Here is a 25,957-nt window from a genome sequence, read left to right as displayed (position 1 = left end):
CAGGAGTTTGGTCTGAGGGACCCACTGAATGTTGGTCTGAGGGTCCTGCAGATGTTAGGTCTGAGGGTCCCAATGAAGGTTGGTCCTAGGGTCCCACAGGAGTTTGGTCTGAGGGTCCCACAGAAGGTTGGTCTGAGGGCCCCACAGAAGGTTGGTCTGAGGGCCCCACAGATGGTTGGTCTGAGGGTCCCACAGAAGGTTTGTCTGAGGGTCCCACAGAAGGTTGATTTGAGGGACAGTAAATAAAAATAACCTAACAGAGAATTTTATACAGACTCAATAGGAGATATTTATTTTCCATTTTAAAGGAAAATTAAATTTTACGATGCAAGTTTGGGTAAAAGTTATCTTAATTCTAAATTTTAAAACAAACAATGCATTAACATGTGAGATATTATTTATAACCATTTTATTATAAAACTCATGTTTAATATTTATATAAATGGTGCTCAGTTTCTTAACATAAACATTTATATTATATTATAAAGATCAAAGTTATTTGATGTATAAAAAAAATTATCAATACATTTATATTAAATTATCTGAGGGTTAGAGATTTCCTTAAAAAAAACAATCACATTCATGTAAATTTGTATATTACACATAAAGAATTAAAACATATAACAATTTACATGCCATACATTTTATGTTATAAATACTGTGAGAGGTTTAAATAATAAATAAATAAAAATAAAATAAAAGACATGATCACTGGTTAAATGTAAAGGTAGAGAGTTAAAATATCTGAGTCGTTTTAACTCTTGGTGTCATTAAATTGTGTTGTAATTGTACAAAGGTAAAACAAGTAATGCTGTAAATATATTAAAAAACAACTGAAATATTCTACATAAACAGTTGAGACACAGAGAAGGAACCAAAGAAAAAAAAAGGAAGAATAAAACAGCTTCCAGTTTACCCTAAAGATTTTGTCACTATACAAAACTCCACACAGGTGCGTCAACAGTGAACACAGTTATCTAGTTTAGGAAACTATTTCATTTTATTATGACGAGCAGCTAGACCAATTAATTATGCAATAAAGTTTAGCATTCTGGAAATTTTTTTCTCATTAAACCCTTCTACTTGATCAAACTTTCATTTATTGTAGAAAAATTACACTCATGAAATAAATACATAATTTCAAAGTGAAAAAAACAACAACTTATAAATACAAATATTAGTTAATCAAAATTAATTTTTCAGCACTCCCTTGTCTAAAAACAATATAGAAGATCAAAATAGCCTCATATACATGGTTTTAAAAACATGGCATATGTGATAATAAATTAATATAATATAAAAATTCTATAACCGGTGAGTAAAAAAGTCAAAATGTTTTTAAAAAGGCAAATATAAAATTCCAATAATTTAGACAATAATTGGTGGTATATTTATAATTGGTTTGTTGAAGCAACAAACAATACAAAATATTTTACATACACTGAAGTAAAGGAAAAAATTATCATAAAATATTGCAAATGTCTAACAGTTAAAATAATTTTCTTGAAATATATAAAAAACAGAGTTAGATAATTATTTCAAATCTTTGGAATAAAGTTGTCACAAAATATTGCGAATGGCCTAGAAAATAATAAGGTATCATGTGACTAGAATGATTTAAATACTAGACAACCAGGTACAGCCGTAACTGCTGCTGGTGCATCTTCTCTGCTACATTCTCTATCCTGATCAGCTTTGAGCTGGAACTACCTGCTCCATAGACGCGATAGATCTCAAAGTTTTCCTTCTGCTGGATGGCCAACTCTGTCTGGTTGTAGGAGATACGAAAGTTTTCTTTCGACCAGTGTTTGGTGGTTTTCACCTGAGAAAAGGAAGCAAAACATATGTGATGGCCTGTTCATGCAAATAGAAAATTACATTTAGAATATAGAGTCATGTCCAGACTGAACTTTCATTTATAGTTGAATAGAAATATGCCACACCTTATAGTTTTAAGTAGAAAAAAAATGAATTGAATATATAATAAAAAAAAAATTAATTAACATAGCTAAAACAATTTTAATTAATTTTTCTGAGGCTGTCTTTGTAACTCCACAGTTTCCTCCAAAGTGTCAAGTACTAAACTTGAATATTTGTAACTTATTAAGTTTTCTATTAGTGCAACAATCACAGTAACTCAACCATAAAAACTGTAGAAATAAAATGAAAGAAGTGCCTAAACGAGCAAACATTCTGCACCAAGTTTAACCCCACAAAACACCCGACACAGACTTTATGAGCTCCCTAAATTTCCCATTAAACCTCTCACCTCTATATAAATAGTTTTAGTTTTGTTAGGATCATCAGTCAGACAAGTGACTTTAAAGTCATAAGGCAGCCCCCTCTCACAGTCCACGTTGGCCCACTGGACATCCACAATTGTCTGGTCTACACACTGCTGCTGCTGCAGGAAGTTCCAGACCAGCTTCTCGCCCCACTGACCTACTTCTATGAGGGAGGCGTCGTCTGCCAGCGTCTGCAGGGATGTGATCAGGTTCTGCTCACACTTGAGCTCAGTGTAGTCGAGTTCTTTGTTGGTCTCTGTCCAGACAGGCTCATCTGCAGGTGAGTTTACAGGTGGGTGAGGCAGTTTACAGGTGGGTAAGTCAGTTTACAGGTGGGTGAGTCAGTTTACAGGTGGGTGAGGCAGTTTACAGGTGGGTAAGTCAGTTTACAGGTGGGTGAGTCAGTTTACAGGTGGGTGAGTCAGTTTACAGGTGGGTGAGTCATTTTACAGGTGGGTGAGTCAGTTTACAGGTGGGTGAGTCAGTTTACAGGTGGGTGAGTCAGTTTACAGGTGGGTGAGGCAGTTTACAGGTGGGTGAGGCAGTTTACTGGTGGGTGAGTCAGTTTACAGGTGGGTGAGTCAGTTTACAGGTGGGTGAGTCAGTTTACAGGTGGGTGAGTCATTTTACAGGTGGGTGAGTCAGTTACCAGGTGGGTGAGTCATTTTACAGGTGGGTGAGTCAGTTAACAGGTAGATTAGAAAAAATTATGATTTTACAGGTCTTCTTCTTCTTCGTTCTAACTTACAGGTGAATGAGAATCATTTTACATTGGATGGGAATTATTTTGCAGGTGGATAAGAATAATTTTAAATTAAATTTTTACATAGCATAACATATACTTAATACAAGACAGCTTATAGGACGGCATTGCAGTGTGGTAAAGCATATATCTGTTTACCCTAAAGACTTAATTAAGATTCCTGGTATAGAATTTGTAAGATATCACTGATAAGATATACAAAATACATAAGGCAATGTTTTATGCATACTTAAAAAAATGTTTTTGGCCATAAGAGGTTAAATTAGAAACAGGCTATAAAATAAACTCACTAAAGTTAATGCCACCATGGTTGGCACCATGCTGTCCACTGGTCTGACCAAAAGTATCAAAATATTTTTCTGTACTTTCAACTGGCATATGAAATGGGTATTCAAAACCCTGAAACTCCTGGCTGTCTTTGTTAATCTGTTCTCCCTGAAAAAGGTTTTTATATCCATGTGTTATACATAAGATAACAGGAAGACATAGGAGAGCTCATGGATTCAGGTGATGTATAAATGTTACACACACCTGAGCTGTAGGTAAAACTTGTTAAATCCCCCAACTGTATCCTAATGTTGATATCTACACACCTGAGCTAAAGGTAAACATTGTAAAGTGCCCACCTGTATCCTAGTGTGGATATCTACACACCTGAGCTAAAGGTAAACATTGTAAAGTGCCCACCTGTATCCTAGTGTGGATATCTACACACCTGAGCTAAAGGTAAACATTGTAAAGTGCCCACCTGTATCCTAGTGTGGATATATGGACCCTCTAGCACTGAGCTAGATCTGGAGACAGTGGTACTGCCATGATCCCTGGGCTGTGTTCCAGTCAACTGCTTCACATCTTTATTATTTAGATCATAAATATCATACAAAATTAATGTAAAAAAAAAAAATTGTTCAGCAAATAGTCTATCTTAATTATAAAAGTTCACACAAAAAAATTAATTGCAAAAGTTGACCAGCTGATATAAACAAGATAAATAATTTCAATGTTTATGTTAACCTTCAGTAGATCTTTCATCACTGTCTTCAGTAGCCGATGATGAAATATTCGTGGTTGTCTCCCCTGATCTGTATGTGATGGTTGGTTGAGGTGGGCTGATAAAGCCTTCAGGGGGAGCTGGTGGTGGCCAAATATTGTCAGCTCTATTGCCATCTGACATTAAGGAATAATTCTTAGTGAGTTACAGTTCAATACCTTTTTTTTTCTAGATTATAAAAAGTAAATGAATTTTAGTTATAGTGGTATGCTAGACACCATAATTTTTATATTTGATTTGAACCAATATAAAGTGTTAAAACAATCACATCATAGACTAACCATTCTCTGAACAACTGGTGCTTAAAGATGGGCTCAGGTTTAAAATTACAAAATAAATCTACAAGTATAATATAAATACCTATTTTTAGAACAACCAAGGGATCAAACTCTTGACCTAACTTTGGAGGCCAGGATTGTCTTTCATGACATTCCACCACAGTGGTTGGATCCTCTGTGTCAGTACCTGAAGTAACAAAATGCTCTGATCACATCCTTTATAACTTGGATGTAACAAAACACTTTGATCACAGCCTTTATAACTTGGCCACAGAAACCTGACATTTTTATAAATCAATTTGTCTGGTACTACTAGTATACACAATTATCAATCTGCATGCCTGTCTTATACTACTGTAATTAGTTGATATATATGTCATACAATTAACCATACAGCTAACCTGTCAAATTGAGTCATACAATGAACCTGTCAGGCTACCTGTGTCATACAATTTACCTGTCAGACTACCTGTGTCATACAATGTCAGACTACCTGTGTCATACAATTTACCTGTCAGACTACCTGTGTCATACAATGTCAGAATACCTGTGTCATACAATTTACCTGTCAAACTACCTGTGTCATACAATCAATCTGTCAGCTACCTGTGTCATGCAATTTACCTGTCAGACTACCTGTGTCATACAATTTACCTGTCTGACTACCTGTGTCATACAATGTCAGATTACCTGTCATACAATTTACCTGTCAGGCTACCTGAATCATACATTGAACAAGCTCACTCACCTTTTCCATACACCATCATCTCCTCCTCAGGCTCAGGTACTGGACTGACTGGAATCACAGGCAGGGAGACAACCCATGCCTCCTCATCAGCAGGTAAATCTTCTAACTCATTCCTTTTGAACATCTCAGCCAAAAACTCCTCAGATGGGTGGTCAAGAAAAGATGCTTTTGTTGGCAGCAAGCGCCTGTAGGACAGCACAAAAAATTACTAACAGAATTTAACTACATAAATAGGGGGGGGGGGTTAAATGGGGCTCTGGAAAAAGGTAGTAAAACAATTATTTATCCTTACCCTATTTCTCTACAACAGCTATTGTCTCCATCAGAAAAATATTTGGCAATCTGACGGTTAATGACATCCATGTCAGTGATAAAATCTTTTTGAATGTAGAAATGCTTGTCAATGACAAAACAATCCATCTCTTTGACCACATTCACCTCTTCATGACCAGATAATGAATACTTGATCTTTAGTTCACTAACCTGGGATTGATAAGATGGCAAGCCATTGAGAATAGTAACAAGTTGTATGAAAATAGTGGGAATCTTTATCAGCAATATTATATCCTGCTCAATATTTTAATCTTATGTTCTAGGTACCAATAAGGGGAGGTTGTGCATTAAATGAGGAGAGTATAAAAAGTGAACGTTTGCTTTGGAATGAGGTTGTATTGGAAACAATGTCACATGTCAAATAGAATAAGAAACTGTTATTGTAATGGTCATGTTAGGATAAATGATAGGGTTAATGGAAGTCTGGATAGGGATGATCAAAAATCTGACCACCACATGACTTTATAGTCATCATGGACCCACCTGACCACCCCATGACTTTAAAGTCAGCATGGACCCACCTGACCACCCCATGATGTCAGCATGGACCCACCTGACCACCCCATGATGTCAGCATGGACCCACCTGACCACCCCATGACTTTAAAGTCAGCATGGACCCACCTGACCACCCCATGATGTCAGCATGGACCCACCTGACCACCCCATGATGTCAGCATGGACCCACCTGACCACCCCATGACTTTAAAGTCAGCATGGACCCACCTGACCACCCCATGACTTTAAAGTCAGCATGGACCCACCTGACCACCCCATGATGTCAGCATGGACCCACCTGACCACCCCATGACTTTAAAGTCAGCATGGACCCACCTGACCACCCCATGATGTCAGCATGGACCCACCTGACCACCCCATGATGTCAGCATGGACCCACCTGACCACCCCATGATGTCAGCATGGACCCACCTGACCACCCCATGACTTTAAAGTCAACATGGACCCACCTGACACACCAGCAGCTCCTTCAACTGTCCAGATTTTTTCTCCTTCACTCTCCAGTAGACCTCAGGATAGTGCTTATACAGAAAGCTCTGTAGCAGACCAACAACAGTGTGGAGGTATGTCTGGCCTTTGGTGTATGGCAGGAACATTAATGTGACGGCTTCCACAGTGACACAGTCACTTAATTTTTTCACATCTAGTAATGTGAACAGGTGCTCTAGGTACTCATTACCTGCTGACAGGAATCAATCAGATTTTATAGAAGATATATTGTCTGATTTATTTCAAAAACAAATTCTTTTCAAATGTTTTTATTTATATTCATTCTAAAATAAAACCAATGAGATAAACAGTAAATATCTAAAATTTTACAAGTATTATATAAAATTACTCCTTATAATTCTAAAACTTGTTAGTATTACATTTCTCAATATTTTGGTGTTATCTGCCACCCAAAAATGACATTCAATTTTTAGTCACAAAATGACAAACATCCTCTACCCAAAAATAAAGTTACAAAGTTTCATTCTCCTAAAATGACAAATGATAAACAAATGTGAACATAAATTGTGATTTCAAGTAAAGTTAAAACATTACCCATAGTTCCATCTGGCTTTTTCTCATGCTTGTGTGAACCCCTTGTATCCAAATGCAGAAAATGGACCCCGGGTTTTGAATTAAACATTTCTGCTAGCTCTGCGTCATCTGCTATCATTGGTCCATCCTTCATACTGACCCAGAGATTTGACTTAGTTGGGAACATAGAAGCTTCTTGCAGTATTTCCATCACTTGGGGGAAGATTTCTTTAACCTCCAGAGCAAATTGAGTCGGCACACCTGAATTGTATAAAAAGTTAAACGGTTGTTTTTAGCATAGTAAAGTAGTATAAGCAATTAAGTTTTTTATATTTTAAATTAAAATAATAATGTTTATGTTATAAATAACACTTATGAACTGTCACGTCTAAGTAAGTGTATAAGAATATATTAAGGACAATATTACAACATTTTCACCTCCTTCAATATCATCAGCAAGGCTTAGATCATTTCCAATTTTTGAAAGTATGTTTAAACTATCTGCCAAAACACCTTCTTCAGAAAGTGAATGAATGGTGCAGATGTGTTTCAAAAGTTCTGCCAGATAAAGTGCATTAGGTTCTTTCTGGATCCTGAACAACTTTTTTAACATTTTATATTGTTCCTGGTACATTTTCTCCAGCTGGAATTTTAATAAATCAATGTTATGATATCTATGTGCAGGTGTATCCAACTTTAAATTAAGAATGCTCTACTGTTTTGTTTGAATATTCAAATTTTAATATTATTTAATCTATTTAAAATGTGTTTTTAAACTAAAACTAGTAGGCCTATTCATTTTTGAATTATCCAATAAAAGGATTAAGCATGTATTAAACCTTCCTTTTAGGTGTGGTTAATTAATTTAAATATTAACAATTTTCACATTAAAATTATCCTGTGGGGAAAATTAAATTTACCAAAAGATAATTGCTAAGTGTTGTTTAACAAAATAGAAAAAATAGATATAAAGCTGTTTTAGCATCTAGAAATTTAAAAAAATACAATATTAAGTTGATATTGAAAATTTAAAAACAATTAGTACAATATTTATTTTTTCCGCTCTGGATATTACTAAATAAGTCAACACCTCAAACGACAAAGAAATTTGCTTTAAAAAAAAACAACAAAAAGGTATAATGCTCTTTAACAAAAACACTGGTGAAAATGTATCCTCACTGTTCTAAATTTGCGTAGTGGAGACTTGTACAAGTCCAGTGAGGGCTGATACTTGAGGAAGAGTCCATCATAGTCAGACCACCAGACCTCATCTCTCCTCATCATCAACCCCGCACAGAACTCTCCAGCCCCATCACACTCAGTCAGGGGGACAAAAATGGCAGGGTGGGTGTGGAAGAGGTCCTGAGATTCTTTAGGTTTCAGATTTCCTTCTAGGTAAGCATACACCTGAAAAAATTAAATTTTAATTTCTGTATTGCAATAATTTAATAAATTTGGTGGAGAATCATAAACCATTTCTAATATATATTATTATGATTAAAATCAAATATAGGCTACATGAGCAGAAAGACGTAATTACAAAAGTTTATTTAAACAGACATTCTATAGTTACAATGGAAAAAAAATCAACTGATCAAAAAATGTTTTACTTCAAAAAAGTGCCAGACTCTAGTGCAGAATGTGACTGGGACATCATCGTCCTCTCTAGTACACCAAGAGATTAAATTCTCTTTAACCATTTCAGCTGTTACATTGGACTTGATCTGATATTACAAATAAAAAATAAGATAAATAAAATTAAATGGCACAATGAAATTTTTAGTAAAAAGATTATAAATATAAATAATAAATGAATAATTTCTATACAGTGAAAATGTATTACATTTAGGAATTTTGTAAACGGGGTATCCTTTTGTGACTTCACATCAAGGTATTGAACTGTATCTGCAAGCAATCTTTGTATATTATCCTGTTTCAGGTAGAGCTGAACTGGAGACTGCAGCTTATGAAATTCTTGGGAATCCAGCTGTTTACTTTGTTTGTCAAATGTGACTTTGGTTGAGTATGTTGGTAGCCAGGGCAAGGACTGTAACTGCTTACCAAAAGTGCTCTAAAATTAATAATAAAGAATATTATTTTTAAATACATTTCATCATCACTGTGATAAACAAATGCAATAACTCAAAAACTTACTTGAGTTTTTTTGTGGACTTTTCCATTTTTGTATCTTATCTCTTTACAGACAAAGTTTTGATACTGTGATTCCCATTCCCTGTTCAACAGTTCAAACACTTGCCCCATCTGCTCATACAGAGTGTCAGGCTGCTGGTTGTTGTTGAGAAGATTGTAGAACTCTTCACATTGGAAGTCCAGAATGGTATACCCATCTGGCAAGTCAGCCAATTCTTGCTGGATTTGGAAAAAAATCTCATGCTCATCATATAAGTAAAAAAAAGTAACGTTTCCCTTTCAAACCTGACGATTTATGGGGCAAGTGAAGTAGAGTTCACTTGTTTCTGTGACCTCGGCATATGAAGAGATAGTGTGGTCAGCACTATGCCCAGCCGCCTTTACTTTCCCTAACGTGCTAATGCTCATCATATGAATACTTAAAATTCTGAAGTTTAAGATTTTGGGCAATCAAATAAGAAAAGATTACATGCCAAACAGAAAAAGAGAAACACCAAGTTTAAGTAGATAATAAGTGAATTCAAATTATTATTTCTATTTTAAAAATTAAAATTTTCAATTCATTAGGTTAAAGTTGTTCCTACAAATAAACTTATTCATTTATGATTTACTGAAGCTTTATCAGGAAAGGTTAAAACTTGATTCATTAATTCTAGACAGTTTCAGCAGCCTTAAGTAAACCTTTAATCATTAATAAGCCTCAGTGTATTGGGACAAATTGGAAGCTTCAGCAATTTCAATTAAACCTTGACTCAACAATAAGCCTCAGTATAGTGGGACAGTACTCACCATATTGATCTCATCCACCTGTAGCTCCACCTCTCTCACCTTCAGGAATTCCACCACACCCAAGTCTTGGAGAAAACTTCTCCAGGTGTCCTTGTCATGCTGTGTGGGGGGGATTGGCAGGTAGGACGAGTCCAGTAGAACCCAGTCTATGCCTTAAACAAAAGGTACAAAAAAAGAATATTAAATAATAATAACAGATGGCTTATATTGAACCATGTTTTTGAAATTAATGAAAGATCAAGTTTATGTAGATAACAAGAAAATAATTACAAATTCTAATTAAGAGATTTTAGGTTACCAGGTAATAAGTGGAACAAGTCAATTTTAGTTCCATAGGCTGTTGAGAAGTGAATGTCAACATCTACTGGGGACTTAACGCCATGGTTTGTGACCAGCTTTATAACTGACCGCAGCTCCGACTTGTCCAAGATGGATGGATTATTGTCCAACTCATTTTTGATGTAGATCAGATAACTGACTATGATGTCTGGATGTTTGTCCTTTAAGAGAGATGGACAGCTTAGACAATGTAAGGGTAGTAATGACCAGTGGGCAGAGCTATCAGTACCAGAAAGGATAATTCATTAGTTTAAATCTGTGGAAATAGCTAGAGGGATAGGACATGGTTACAAATTCTGGTTAGTCTGATAATTGCTCTATCAACCTACAAGCGATTAGGATAGGACTACAGCCTCACTCAGCAGAACACTTTTATTGAGTAAATCAACTTTTAAACTCAGGTAAGTTTTTTTGTCCTTCCTACAAGATTTTACTGTGGCTGATTCAGACACTACTGATAAAAACCCCTAGACAATGATGAGCTTATTGGCTAGCACCATAACCAGCAATAGTGACTCACTCAGTAAGTGACATAGTATCTGACTTGCAGCATATTGCAAGTACACATATGTATTTATTGAAGTGTATGTATAGTTATAAAGTTGGCTAAAAACAACCAAATCAACCATCAACTTACTCTCCATTGATCTGATCTCAACACAGGCATGATGTGGCTGTGGATGAGGTCATGAGCGGTCAATTGTTTGATGCCAATTCTCTGCAGTAGCTTGACCGCCTGGGTGTTGACCAGGTCAAAGTGCACCAAGTTCAGATCTGTCTTTAACTTCTCTAGAGGATCTGTCCATGGTAGACACAGGGGAAGTTTAATGTGTCAACCAAGTTCAGATCTGTCTTTAACTTCTCTAGAGGATCTGTCCATGGTAGACACAGTGGAAGTTTAATGTGTCAACTTTAATATTGTTCATGTTTATTGGGCTCCACAAATTGCCTTATAGATAAGACATTCTAAAGATAAAAATAAAAATCCAGAAGCAGATATAAAAGCCAAATTAGGATGGAGATCAGAAACATTGAACATCTCAATGTGTTTTAATTATTTAAAAGTTGCAGGACAAATGTAACATTGATGATGACTATTGCTTGGACCTTACGCTTTTAAAACAATAATGTAACAAACAAACCAAAATTTTTATGTGATTAAATAATAATTTTTTTTGCTTGATTATGCAATTGCAAAAAAATACTACCTACATGGATTGAAAAAAATAAAATACCTCTGCTTTTGTCAGCTTTTTGCTTTTTCTCGCTAGGACCTGATTGGTCTGTACTGATCAAGAGAAAAACTGTTGTTTGTGTGAGGGATACCAGGTCTCCATTTGATAAAGGAATGATCCTGAAAGTAATTTTCATGATGATCTTATGTGAAAAGACAAAATGAAAGTATAAAAGTGCTGTTAATTAAAACTATGCATACTGGCTGATATATATCTTAGTTTTATTGAAGTAAGAATAATTTAAATAAGTGAAGTAAACAGTACACTACACAAAGAAAAATACATATAATTACATACAAGTATAAGGGTTTGAAAAAATTATAAGGTTTAAAGGGAGCTTTTAAAATGAAAGCTAAAGTTTGCTGAATTCTTAAAGTCAAAACTAATACAATTATCTAAATCCCAATATTATTTATAAGGCTATCTTGGGAATTTTTAATTTAAAAAAAACAACAAAAAAACTTTTGACCAGCTGATACACGTGTGGTGACTTAAATAAAAAACAAATGAAACTTTGAGCTAACGAAACTTCAAATTTTCCAAAATGAAGAACCAGTGATAATTAATAACAACAATAAAAACAAGGGTAGATACAAAATATGTGTGTGTGTCACTTTCCATCCAACTCTCTCTCTCTCTCTCTCTATATATATATATATATATGAAAAGGGAGAAAGTGGAGTAAAAACAAAAATAAACAACAAAAATGTTATCAAATTATTAAAAACACAAAAATGTAATTTATTCTGAAAAATACCTCTTGAATAGCTAGAATAAGAGAAAAAAACTGATTTAAAAGTAATTACACAGCATAAAAACTAAAAACATTTCTTTAAATCACTGCATAAATATTAAAGATGAATACATTTAGAAATTTGAGTAAAAATAAGCAGTTATAAAACATATTTTTCATCTTGATATTTAAAAAAATCTTACTTCATATTCTGAAGATGATCAAATAATTCAGAATTGTCTTGATGTTTATCAAGGTGGCGATAAAGGCAGGCCAACCAGTTTGCTATTTCTAAAGATTTATATGCGATATATAAAAGTTAATCAAACATAATTTTGATGTTAGTGCAATGAAAACATCAATATATATTTATATCAAGTGAATGACTTTCACAGTTTAATATCTGAATATAACTTTGACCAGTAAAGTTAAAGTTACCCTTTAAACCCAAGGATATATACATAGGGCAGATGAAGTAGGGTTTATATGTTTTTTGAGTTTGGCATGTGAAGATGGTATGTCAGCATTATGCCCAGCCACCCTTACTGTCCCAAACATGAGACAGGTACCCTTGCACCAGGGTTAGAGCTCATTTGATGGATGAGATTAAACCACTAAAGCCTACCCTCAATATCTGTATGCTTGAAATTTTGACTGATGGACTGTCCAAGATGCAGCAGATGCTTAGCTGTTACTGAGTTGATGCCCAGTGCATGCAGAAGTGGCTCACTCAAAACTTTGGCCACATCAGGGTGGAGGTAGTACAAGTCTAACTCCTTCTGCAACCTCTCAGGGGAGATCATTCTCAGAACTAATTTGTCATGGGTGATCACTGTTTTTGATGGAATTTTCCACACAATGCCTAGTGGTTACAAAATATTCATGATCAGTGGTTCATAAATTGATAAAAAAATATTTCTAATAATAAAACTGTTAACTTCTTATAATATAAAGTTACTTCTAAAAGTAACAGACTTGAAGAGAGAAAATGTTTTGTTGATATAATACTGATAAACAGCATCTTGCGATAAAAATGTAATATTGTTCTACTGAAAATGTATATGTTACTTTTACTGTCTGTAGAAAGCACAGGGACACATTCCTTTGCTTTGAGTTGTCTCAAGATCTGTGTGGAGACTGGCTTGAAAAAATCCAGAAGTTCTCCTTCAAGGGGGATGAACTGAAGATACATGACAAAGGCTTCAAGGGCTGGGATGTCTGGCTTGGTCTGAAAACAAGAATACCTGGTTGTAGATTACCTGTAGAAAACAGGTAACCTGCTGACAGGCTGCCTGTAGAAAACTGGTTTACCTGCCCCACAGGCACCCTGACTGTTACAATTTTCACATCAACATTTTGTATTTTAAAAAGTATCAGTGAAACAAAATTGTAACAAAAAGACTTAAAAAAAAAGGAAACCAATAAGCAATATAACAGTGGTGTGGATAAGTAAATGATAGTGCGGAATAGGTAAACTAATACAGACACTGTTCATCTAGCAGTAAAAAAATGATTTGATTGTTTACCTTGAAGGCATCAAAAGCTTCTAAAAACAAGAGATGAATCTCATCCCTCAACCACTGGTTCCATGCACTGTCTTGATCAATGTCTTCTCTACTAGAGGGAACATCAAAGTCTCCTACAGGTACACACAACAATTGTCAAAGTTGCCAATAGGTAGACAAAAACTTGTCAAAATAGATAGTCCACATACACAAAAATCTCATCATGTGGTTGTAGAAAAAAAAGCTGCTATTTGATTATTTTCTTGTGTATCAGACTAACTGCATATTCATATGTAGTAAATTTTTTTTTTTAAATAAATTAATTCAACAAAATTGTTTAGTAAAAGAATAGGAGAAAAACCTTAATATTAAATCTTCAACAAATGTTATAAAATGCTAGCACAAACATATACCAATATTATGTTGTATAGAATACTGTTACGTATGTAATTTAAGTAGATGAATCATGTACAATTTTTTTTAGCCCTGTAACTCCAGTATACAACTTCATTACTTACCTTGAATGATAAACCTAAACCCAAACGACCTGAGAGGTAGAAAAGCAAACACTGGCTGCATCTCATATTTTACCTGTGGTTTAATTTCATAGTAAAAATGTGACAGTATGTGGGGTAATATTACTAACAACAGATTTAACAAGCGAGTGCAAGAAATGGAGTCACTTTTAAAAAATATTTCTAAAATGGAATGAATACTTAATAAAATTCAAAGAATAATGTATCTTTAGTGAACACATATCCTAAAGTTTAAAAAAAAAATCCTCTGCAGTGAGGTATAGTAAATGTACCTGTGAATTGATTGCTGATGTATTTTTCAATGGGAATGCCAGAGCTATTTCTGTACACTCAACTTCCGCACCTGATTTAGCCTGTGTTCAAAGATCAACACAATGTTAGGTTATAAAAGTAGAACTTGTTGAGATGGTTAAAAAATCTGTTTGGAAAACAAGCTTGAGCTAAATTAAAATAAAATATTGAATTACATAATGGATGTATCCATGACTCACCTGTAAGGATATGCCTGATGTATCCATGACTCACCTGTAAGGATATGCCTGATGTATCCATGACTCACCTGTAAGGATAGGCCTGTTGTATCCATGACTCACCTGTAAGGACATGCCTGATGTATCCATGACTCACCTGTAAGGATATGCCTGATGTATCCACAACTCACCTGTAAGGATACGCCTGATGTATCCATGACTCATATGTAATGACCTGAAGGATGTATCCACAACTCACCTGTAAGGACATGTCTGATGTATCCAAAACTTTCTTCAGCACAAACCACTTGTCTGTGCCATGATTGTGTGAAATGTGAATTTCTCCATTAGGTAAATCCTTGCGCACCATGAAAGTTTCTGCACCTTCTACCTGTAATCATTGGTTTTATCAACATTGTAAGCCATAACAGATTCATGTTGGCCGTAATACAATTTAAAATGAATCCCTAGGATTTTCCAATGGAATGGCACAGTTAAGCAGTAAAATCTCAAGATCCTGGGCTCAAGTCCACCCAGGGTATCTGACTCACATAAAGGACAGTAAAGGTGGATGGGCATAAAACTGACTACACTATTTATATGCAAATATGCAGAGGCCATAGAAACTATACTAACAGGTCCAAAAGGGTAACTTTATTTTACTTTTATTTAGGAGTTCAAAACAAAGTCTATTTTAAGCACATTACAACTACTATAATTACATAATAATTGTTTCAGAATATATACTTTAAAAATAAGAAAATAAGCATGAGAATAAAATCATGACTGACCTTATTATCTATTGTTATCTTCTTAAGGCGATGAAGAAACAGCAACAGTGAGGGCTTTATGTCATTGAAACGGGCGGCATGGGTACGGATTTGTTGCCTGATTTCTTCAGTCCAGGGCAAAATGATTTTTGTTTGCCATCTGAAATCACAAGTTTGTTTGCTGCAAAAAGTTATAAACAATGCTTGACAATAAGATTAAATGGAGCTATAATTAAAATTTTATAATGATTTCGTTTTTTTGTTTTTTGTAGTGAAGTGTGATTTGGCCTATACCAGCATGCAATGAACATTTTGCTAAAAAAAAATTCTGATTGTTTACTCTGTGTCCCCCTGTTTGCTGTCATCTGACCAGTGAGGTAGGATGTAGCCCATTGGTCCACTGTTGACATCAAAATAAATATGGTAACCATTAGAGTGGACCTCAGGTCTCATGGTCACACGAAACACAGACTTGAAGCCAATGCCTTTTTGACCTGAAGAAGTATAGAAAATAACAATGTTAAAATTAGCTGCAGAAGTAGGTCAAATATATTATATATATCATTGGAAATAATAACTAAAATGTTTTTTTTCTCTTACATTTATATAGTTCTAAAATACAGAAATAGATTAACATTTCATTCAATAAACAGAGCTATGAAAGAAATAATATATATCTATATTTGAAAGCTATATAGGCTACACAGATTTGTATAGCTATAATGTAAACATGGTAAGGGGTGGAAGCAGGCGTTGTAACTGAAATAGCAATATAAACATAAAGTGATATTTCAACGCCAAGGGTAGACAAAGGTACAGAATATAGTCCAAGTAAAGACAGAACAGACAGACCCGACGGGTTCCGAACCTACCATTCCACACGGCTCCGAATCGCCTCGCCTTCCATGCCTCAAGTCAGACTTGAGGCATGGAAGGCGAGGCGATTTGGTGCCGTGTCGAATGGTAGGTTCGGAACCCGTCGGGTCTGTCTGTTCTGTCTTTACTTGGACTATATTCTGTACCTTTGTCTACCCTTGGTGTTGAAATATCACTTTATGTTTATATTGCTATTATAGCTATAATGAAATAATGTGTCCATATATTTATAAACTGGAATGTATGCCTATGTTTACCTATGTATCCAAGTGTATGCTTGGATTTTGTACTCTTGCCAACATCACAAACGGCTCGAATGTTTTGCTCTTCAAATCCCTCTTCGTTGTTCAGTACTGTTACCCCTATAAATGGAAAATACATTTTAAATTTATGCCACAATAATATTTGCACAATAACAATAGCTACTTTAAATGTTTTTAATATTTATTAATGCAATTTCTGTCATATTAATTTAATATCTGTTATTTATTGTTATAGGCCTACTAGTAACATCAATATATTAGTGCCATACCAATATACAAATAACATCTGTAGCACTATTCAAGTTCTATTACCTATCTCGTCAATGAGAAACTTGACAGATGGAGTCACCTCCCCCTGGTATTTGTTGTCATCAGCATTCTGGATCAGCTCCAGCACAAAGTGGGTATCCTTGCTGTACAGATCCTTGGACAGTCTCTGCAAGCTTCGGCCTTGGCGATCCTGCAGTGTCTGTTTGAAACAAATCTCAAGAATTTGTAACATTCAAACAAATTATAAAACATAACCCTAACGATTTGTTATTCTACGTTCAATGTAAATACAAGCAATATATAAAACAGCTAGAAAAATCTTTACTTTATAATGACAAGCTTTTAAATGCAATAAAAATGAAAAAAGCTCCAGAAATCTATTTAGTAAGTTTTAATAAACAAAACAATTTTAATTATTGCTTAAAGAAAAATCATGTTTATTTTTCTTAGAATACATTAACTCAATGGGTATTCCAAGTGAGCTAAAAATAACCCCACCTACCTTCATGAGTTTACTTCCAGCCTCAGTAAGTTCCACGCCCACACCAAATTCTTCTCGTCTGATTTCCTCAACAACCAGCCGGCATTTTTCTTCACGGGCCAACAATTTATCTTCCTGCAGGGCTAAATTTTCATTTGAAGGTAACTCTTCTTTATTGTTTACGTCACTTTTTTTATTCTGCAAATCCCCATCTTCATTGGAGTCTAATTAATAGAAAAAACATAAAGATTATGTTATCTGATTTACCCTTATAAAACTAAAGTTAAAAAAGTGATCTAAGCATGAATTATTTAGACAATGCTCACACAATACCTAAATCTGCACTATTGGAAGCTTTAAGATTTAAATCAACAGCAGGCTTTGTCTCTGATGTGAGATCTAATAATTGGTCCTCATCATCTGAATAACTGCTATCAGTAATCTGTCAAAGATTTTTAATGTTTCAGGTAATTTTTAATTTGTAATTAACTGACTTACATGAAAATAAAGTTGCTAGCACTACAATAATGAAGAAACTATAATTTAAAAAAATAGTAATTATTAAATTACCTCATTCTCCTCATCATTTTCTGCTAGCAGTTTTTCTGGTGCAAACAATTCATTTGATATGTCCTCTACACAACTTTGTGGAAATAACAATTTATTGTCAAGAGAAGATGTCCACTCTGGCAACCCTAACAAGCAGCCAAGCAACTCTAGTTTCTGCTGTTGCCAGGGAGCTTCACAAGCCAAATGAATAAGTTTCTTAGACTTGTCTGAGCCAACAACATCACCCAATGGTTTGAGCAGTACCTAAAAATTTTATTGAGATTTAACTAATTAAATTGTAATTACATACATATTTAATTCTGCTAGATATTTTCTCAAACAATTTTATAAGTTTCTTTCAAAAATTAGGGATACTAGAACAAACTTAACACATTATTTTTCTCTTTTACCTGGTTGGCAACTTCCACACAAATTTTGGTAGGAAGCTTAAGCAGAATTTGAGTTATAAAAAGCACAGCTGAATCAAGACTTTCTGTAGAAAAAATTGAAATGATGAAGAAAATATTTGATAGCGACATGTTAACAAAAATAGTTATATGGGTCCACAAATCATTTCAAATAAAAAAAAAATCAAATTCTTAACAAAACTGGAGCTACTGCAGAAAATTAAATAACCTGTAACAGTTTTTATTAGTAAAAAAATGGCAAAAATGAATAATAGTAGTAAAGAACATAAGACAAAAATAAAAAAAAATTCTAGTAAAATTTACCTTGTTTAGGTGAGCTTTGTGCATGCAATAGGATCAGCTTTGTCTTGATCTGTTCAGACACCAAAGCCAGCTGTGTATTCTTTAACCCTTTGTTGGCCACAATTAATGAGACCAGCTGACCAGCAGTGGTCAGGGCATCACCAGTCTCCACTGCTGATTTTAGATCTTTTAGACTGCCATCAGAGGAAGATATTTTTAGAAATTTACCAGGTGCCACCTCCAAGGCCTTGAAATCTGATGTGGCCATCTTGTGTCCACCTGAGAACAGACAACACTAAGTTCAATTAAACATAATTAAACATAAACAAATCATGCCAAAAATAACGTGTATATCTTCATACATTTCTAAGCTATAGTTACAGTCCCTGACCTTCCAGAGTTAAACTCTGTCTTCCTCCATGTTTTTCTATAAAGTGTCTCAAGCAGCCCAGTTGTGGCTGGAACACCAGTGACCAGTGGCTCCACTCAGCCATATCCTCCAGGAGTGGACATGTGGTCAAACATGCCAGCGCCGCCTCTTTTTTTATAGTTCCTCTAATGCCAACTTTACTCTGTGTCTCTGTGCTGTATTTTATATGTATAGAGTGTATAAATGAACACATTTTACTGTAGAATTGTCTTCAATATAATCTAATTTTAACCCTTTGAGCCCGCCAGTCCGGTAAACCGGCTTCAACATTAGGCAAATATGTCCGAAAAGCCGGTTTTCCGGCCCGATGATCTAGCGTCATATTCCTAGCGGCCGGTATACCGTCTAATTAAGTATAATTAGCGGAAGACTGATTAAAACTGCGCATACGTCTTTTGAGTGCGGAATCATGATTTTAAAAATTGATTTTTAGGTAAAATGAAAGTGTTTACATTTCGTAGCAATGCCGCCAAAACGAAAAGCTAAGCCACAGCCGTCGACTTCATCACATAAAGTTGGTGCAAAAGATGAAACAAAAGAACGAAATATCAACAAAAGAAGTAGAATGACTGCTTCTCAGGCAATACAACTACTTATTGATTCTAATGAAGAAGATAATATTCCTGGTCTTTATTGTGATGATAGTGACGTTGAATTTGAGAATAACACGGTGACATTGAAATTGACAGTGACAATGAAACTGTTCAAGTACGTTCTGATGCACGTAGTGCTAAGGACAAAGACTTGCCGAAACGAAAAAAAACAACTGTTTACTGGTGCAAAACATGCGAAGTTTTTCTTTGCATCGGGTCCGGCAGTAATAACTGTTTTGAAAGTTATCACACAAAAGTGGACTTCTGACGATCAACTAGTATGGCCAGGTATCAATAATAACAAAACAATTACTAAATGTAAATTGGTTTCTTCTATGTTCTATCAAAACAATAATTACGTGTTCGTTTTATATACATTGTTCAGTTCATACATTGTTAAAAAATAAAGAATTTTAGAATCTTGCTGCATCGTTGTTTGATCCTGAGTCTGGATATCAAATGTGGCTTGATTATCTCAAACGGTTCAAAAGTTATAGGCAAAGTTAGAAGCAGGTAAGTGAAAATTGGTTTGGCCCTGGGAGCTCAGGAAATGGGAGAAATTAGGCCAGGGCTCAAAGGGTTAAAAGTATTTAAAAAATATAAAGTTAATGAAGGTATCTTTCAATATATTTTAAACAAGTGTTTTGTTTTAAACACACTTTTTAATGATTTCTTTTATAACCATTCAAACACACTTTTTAATGATTATTTCTTTTATAACCAATGTGCATGTGTAATTCTAAATCTCTGACAAAATATATATATTGCACAAGAAAATAGTATTAAAGAAATGTCAAATTAAACAAGTTTAAGTTCCTAGCAACTAACCTGGCTTTTGCACACAATGCTGATTCAAAACAAACATTGTGTTCTTTAGATAAGTTTTTTTCAGACTTCTCAGCAGCCTGGCAGAGTCGTGCAATGTTGCCATGACCCAAATGTCGAATGTCACTCACTTGATAATGCTGGCATATGCAGTTTTCTTTTTGTTCAATCTTTTGAGTAGAAGTTCAAATAGTAAATCATTACATTTAGTTTCATCTTAAAACTTAAGGTTTAATTAATAATTTTTTTTTTATTAAAATCTTCTTCTTCTTCTTCATTCTTAATTTTAAGTGTTAGAAGGGATCGAGCCTTATCTGCCAGAGGGTTTGAATTCAAAACTTTTTTTCAAATTTATCAACCATGAGCTTTTTGCTGACTCAACCACGCCTCCATCACAATTAAGGATACGTGTCAACTGGTTATGCGCCATTCAGGCCATTGACTCTGATTTCAGCCTGCTTTTCTTTTTGGATTTGCTTCCATAGCCTTTGTCCAACCAAGAACAAACTACAAGGCAGCAGTTGTTTGATTTTGGAGTTGTCTCTCCTAGAAGAGTGGCTGTCCCCAGCTAACGAGCCTCATCTGCCCGAGGGTTTGAACTCGAGATTTTTTAGTTTAGCAACCATGAGCTTTACCGACTCGACCACGCCGACTTTATTAAGATATTTATTACATATTTGGAATGGAATTAATTTTGAAATGGAATTAACAACTTTTAGGCTAAAGTATACAAAACAAATTCATTTGACTACGAAAATTAGTGAGAATCTAATCTTCATAATATACAGCAAGACAGGTATAATCTTTTAATTATTAATGAAAGCAAAGCATCACCTAAATGGTGCTAACTGATGTAAAAGTGGAGCATGACCAAGGTGGCACTAATTAACATTAAACTGGAGCATGACCAAGGTGGCACTAATTATCTTAAAGTGGAGCATGAACTTGGGTGTACTAATTATCATCAAAGTGGAGCATGACCTAGGTGGCACTAATTAACATCAAAGTGGAGCATGACCTAGGGTGCACTAATTAACATTAAACTGGAGCATCACCTTGGTGGCACCTGCAGACTGGGCCTGGCCTATAAAGTCTAACAGATGTTTTAAGCTGGGCCTGAAGTGTGCAGGTGTTTCGTGGCTCCCTGAAGTTGATCCAAGTGCTGTTCCACCGCAGTCATCAAAAATCTGAAAAAGTTTGGATACAGTACATCAAGAGATGAGCTGAAGACATTTGAAACAGAAAAAAATAATAAAAGATTTTACATACAAAAGACAAAATTTATATATTTAACATTTAAAGTATTTTATTAGTTGAAGTTAAATATACCTTTTTGATTTTTTCCTCGAACACAATAACGTCTAGAAAAGTGCGACTGTCCATCTCAGGAAATGATTGGAAATCAAATTCATCAAGAATATCTGACTCAATCTTCCGCAGGTGTGTTAAATTTAAGGAGCCATTTTGAAGGTAGGAGGTCAAATGCTGTGCCACTTTTTGTACAAGAAGAACTGAAAGTATAAATTAGAATTGGTTGCTAAATTGTAACACAAAAATATCTTATAAACTTCATTAGAATAATATAGAACCACAAGTTACAACCTAAGGTCTTCATCAACTTTGGATAATGTGATAAGGTTTTTTTTTTAGATTAATGAAAGTTTTAGAAAACTAAAATAGATTTTAATAAAAATAAATTGGCACAGAGTTAAAAAGCCATCAATTATATGTCTATAATAATAATATAATTTAATAATAGCTGTTTCACATCCACAGCTACTAACATCTTTTTTATTGGTTTCAACAAAATTAATATTTAACCTGAAAAAGTAAAGTGTTTACAGAGCAATAAACTAGAACTAACCTCTGGATGGTGGTACTTTCTTGTTCTGTGTGTGTCCATTGTCCTGATCTTGTTCATTCAACTTTTGAAAATACTCAAGTGCCTTCTCTTGTACTTGAAGATCAGATAAACACACTGACAAGTGATAAAGCAAGCGGGCTAAAGGATCATGGAGAACTACCTGAAACAGAAATACAGAAATTCAAATCTTAACTGAAGCTTTTATTTAGTAAGAAAGTATAATATGCTCTGTACAATATTTTGGGTTGATTTTCATCATAAAAACAAAATTCTAAATATAATCAAAATAGAAATAGTCATTTTCACTTACTTTTATAAACTGTTCTATCTGAATACAAATTTTCTTATAAGTGCGAGGAGAATTCTCAATGGTTGCTAATAATTTAAACTTTCTGAAAATTTCCTCGAGGGTGACCTCTGGGGTTAAGGTCACATAGTGCTGTCGTAGCTTTAGAACATCATTTGCATTTGTTGGTTCCTTACAAAATAATCTTTTTTTCAATGAAAAAACTTTTCTAAAAAACACTAAAATATAAGGAATAATGTCAAAGCTAATATAATTGTTTTTAATAACTTTTTTTGAAAGTCTGGGTGACTTTTGAAATAAAAAAGTTCCAACTAGTTAAAAATATGACACCTGCAAAATGCTATCTTGAAAACATCGAAAGGCATCTTCAATGTCTTGACAGAAGACATCTCTGAGTTGCTCTACAAGTTTTTTCCTCAGTGTTGACATGTCACGATTTGACTTCTTCAGAGACTATACAAAATAAAACAGGAAACAGATGTGAAATTTTAAGACGATCCCTGAAAATTGTAATTAATATGTTTCAAAAGTTTTAATATTTCTATTGACATGATAAAATTTTGCTTCACCTAAAATAAAAACAACAACAACACAACATATTTTGCAACAATTACCTGTATAGCCAAAGGTAAACTTCCAATTTTGACACCTAATGAAAATGGACTTGAGACAGCATATTTATTAGCAAGGTACAGGATGAAGTCATCAATGTTGGTTCTCTCTGTCCACAGTTGTTTTCTTAAAATTAATAATTGTATTTATTTAGATTGGTATGGGGCTGGTCATTTCTCAAATATTTTTGTCAAGCCTCTAGCTGAGCCGTTATTTGTTTTAATTAAAATATTTCTTCTTCTTCTTCTTCTTCGTTCTTAATTATTAGTGTTGAAGGGGATCGAGAATTATCTGCCAGTGCGTTTGAACTCAAACCTTTGTTCAAATTTATCAACCATGAGCTTTTTTTGCCGACTCGACCACGCCTCCAACACAATTAAGCGTTACATGTCAACTGGTTATGCGCCATTGAGGCCATTAACTCCGATTTCAGCCTGCTTTTCTTTTTGGATTTGCTTCCATAGCCTTTGTCCAACCAAGAACAAACTACAAGGCAGCAGTTGTTTAATTTTGGAGTTGTCTCTCATAGAAGAGTGGCTGTCCACAGCTAACGAGCCTCATCTGCCCGGGGGTTCGAACTCGAGACTTTTCGGTTTAGCAACCATGAGCTTTACCGACTCGACCACGCCGACCCACGATTAAAATATTTAATTATTAAGATGTTATAGGGCCTGTAAGTCTCGTTCTTTCTCACTTAAAATTCGTAGTCTTGTGAGCCAAAGAGAGATTTAATTTTCAAGCTAAATTAATTGTAGCGAACATAATTTTCCCATTGATAACAAAAAAATTATGGCAGATATTTGTTTGTAGGCCTTGCTTCTAGATTTAAAAATTTCAAGAGTACCGAAAGAGAAACAATAACATATATATATATATATATATATATATATATATATATATATATATATATATATATACACATATATATATTATATATATTATATATATATATAAAGGGAGATTGATAGTAGACTTAAATGTAATAAAAAAATAACCAACTCATCCAAATAATTGTATAAATGCTCCATCACATCAGCAGTTGTTATGTCTGGAACATGCTCATCTTGTGGGAACTGGAAATGTTTCCAACTAGAAAGATTAAATTTCATTTTTTTTTTAATTTTAAAAAAATATTAAATAATGTAGGACAAAAATAAATACACTCTAAATCTAAATTCTGCACTTACATTACTGGCAGACTCTGTATTGGCCCAAGCTTCAAACTTTCAAAGCTCTCCTGATCTTGGTTCAACTGACCACACAATTCCATTATTTCATACAGGGTGCAAGTAGAATGGCCTCTCAGAAATGTTTCTATAAACAAATCCACTTTACAGAGAGCACGACTATGTTTAACTGCCGATTCCATTTTATAAAAGTTATTCACAGGCAACTCGAGGTCTTGAAATCTTCTTACCTAGATAAAAAAAAATGGATGTATAATGCTGCATTATTGTAAATTACAATGCAGAAAAGTTAACTTTAAAAAAAGTGACTGGGATACCATATTACCTGGAATTTTTTTAATAGTATTGTTTCCACGTCTTTTAAATTGACAAATTTTCTGGCATTATGAAGATCTTCAATACATATTTGTATTTCATTATCAACTTGTTTAGTTGTAAGGCGTGTACCTTTTGGTAAATTGATACATTTCATGACTACTTCCTAGAATAAAATAAACCAATTTGTAAATGTCATCAACACTACTTAAGTAATAATACGTTAAACAATGAGATTTACGTTAGTCTTTGTTATACTACCACATAATGTACCTATAATTTCAAGCACACTTTTTAAACACATATTGTGTACTTTGTATAATTTGTATTTGTGTTTAAGCATTTTTAATCACATTGGGACAAATATATACTACAATTAAAATCACAATTTAATTTGATTAGGCCCCATGCTACCAATATAAGAAACAAACCTTGTGAAAATCATCAATCTTGGTCCCTGGGAGGCAACCTGATCTGACTGGTGTAGCTGGCCATGACTCAGCACTGAGCCGAGATTTCTCTTTACTTTTACGTACCACTTGGGAGGTTTTCCTCTTATCCTGAATTTGTAAAAACTCATTCTAATGAGAATTAGATGAAGCTGTTTATGCCAAATTTTAAAAGTTTAACTCAGAATATCTTAAAAACAGATAGTGCAAAATTAATTTTTAGTCATAACCAGTGCATTAACTTAAAGTTAAAGCCAAATTTTTGTTTAATCACCTTATCATGACTAATAGTAGAAAGAAAAATGCATGGCATTTATTAAAAAAAAAACCTTTTTATAATGTTGTACAATGATCTAATGATGAAAAGAAAGCGTAACTAGAAATTGAATAAAAAATTCAAAATACAACACTTTAAATACAAAAATTAAAGTAAAATTACTCACATTCTCCAAACTTAGATCTTCTATCTCAGCTAGTGCTGTAGTTGTATGATGCGATGATCGCTCTGGTGTTGAATGTTGAGATGTGCTTTCTTCTGAATGTGAGGGAGCTTGCTTGGATTTTTTCCTTGAAGATTTTGGAGGAATATTTGAATTTGATGCAGCCAGTGTTGGAAAATCAGCATCCAACGATGGATTAGGTACTTTTTAAAAAAATAATGTATTGAATATTTCATTAGATTAATTGCATTAGACCAAT

General features: G+C 34.2%; 1 protein-coding gene across 1 annotated transcript; it reads right to left on the bottom strand.

Annotated features, from left to right (window-relative positions):
- Window positions 1-426: 426 nt before the first annotated feature.
- Window positions 427-24,963, bottom strand: LOC131949847 (uncharacterized). Its single transcript, XM_059311858.1, has 46 exons — window positions 24,820-24,963; window positions 24,495-24,724; window positions 24,307-24,396; window positions 23,310-23,433; window positions 23,026-23,148; window positions 22,389-22,548; window positions 21,854-22,035; window positions 21,580-21,711; window positions 20,528-20,694; window positions 19,068-19,261; window positions 18,698-18,955; window positions 18,377-18,459; window positions 17,988-18,230; window positions 17,751-17,859; window positions 17,439-17,641; window positions 16,979-17,135; window positions 16,661-16,765; window positions 15,868-16,021; window positions 15,549-15,687; window positions 15,017-15,148; window positions 14,560-14,640; window positions 14,270-14,342; window positions 13,773-13,885; window positions 13,315-13,474; window positions 12,872-13,108; window positions 12,450-12,457; window positions 12,271-12,281; window positions 11,514-11,632; window positions 10,916-11,076; window positions 10,238-10,439; window positions 9,940-10,091; window positions 9,154-9,369; window positions 8,843-9,070; window positions 8,610-8,723; window positions 8,179-8,406; window positions 7,438-7,642; window positions 7,021-7,260; window positions 6,426-6,658; window positions 5,418-5,608; window positions 5,126-5,310; window positions 4,460-4,564; window positions 4,063-4,215; window positions 3,797-3,900; window positions 3,339-3,483; window positions 2,270-2,559; window positions 427-1,822 (listed from the first exon to the last, which is right to left on the bottom strand). The coding sequence occupies exons 2-46, from the start codon at window positions 24,674-24,676 to the stop codon at window positions 1,625-1,627; spliced, it is 7,089 nt and encodes a 2,362-aa protein (XP_059167841.1). The 5' UTR covers window positions 24,677-24,724; window positions 24,820-24,963; the 3' UTR covers window positions 427-1,624.
- Window positions 24,964-25,957: the final 994 nt, after the last annotated feature.

Source organism: Physella acuta, unplaced genomic scaffold (genome assembly GCF_028476545.2).
Source record: "Physella acuta isolate Inbredline_101_S28 unplaced genomic scaffold, ASM2847654v3 ptg000716l, whole genome shotgun sequence".
Lineage (NCBI taxonomy): Eukaryota > Metazoa > Mollusca > Gastropoda > Physidae > Physella > Physella acuta.
The sequence above is the reverse complement of the archived record's forward strand: the minus strand, read 5'-3'. Positions and strand labels throughout refer to the sequence as shown.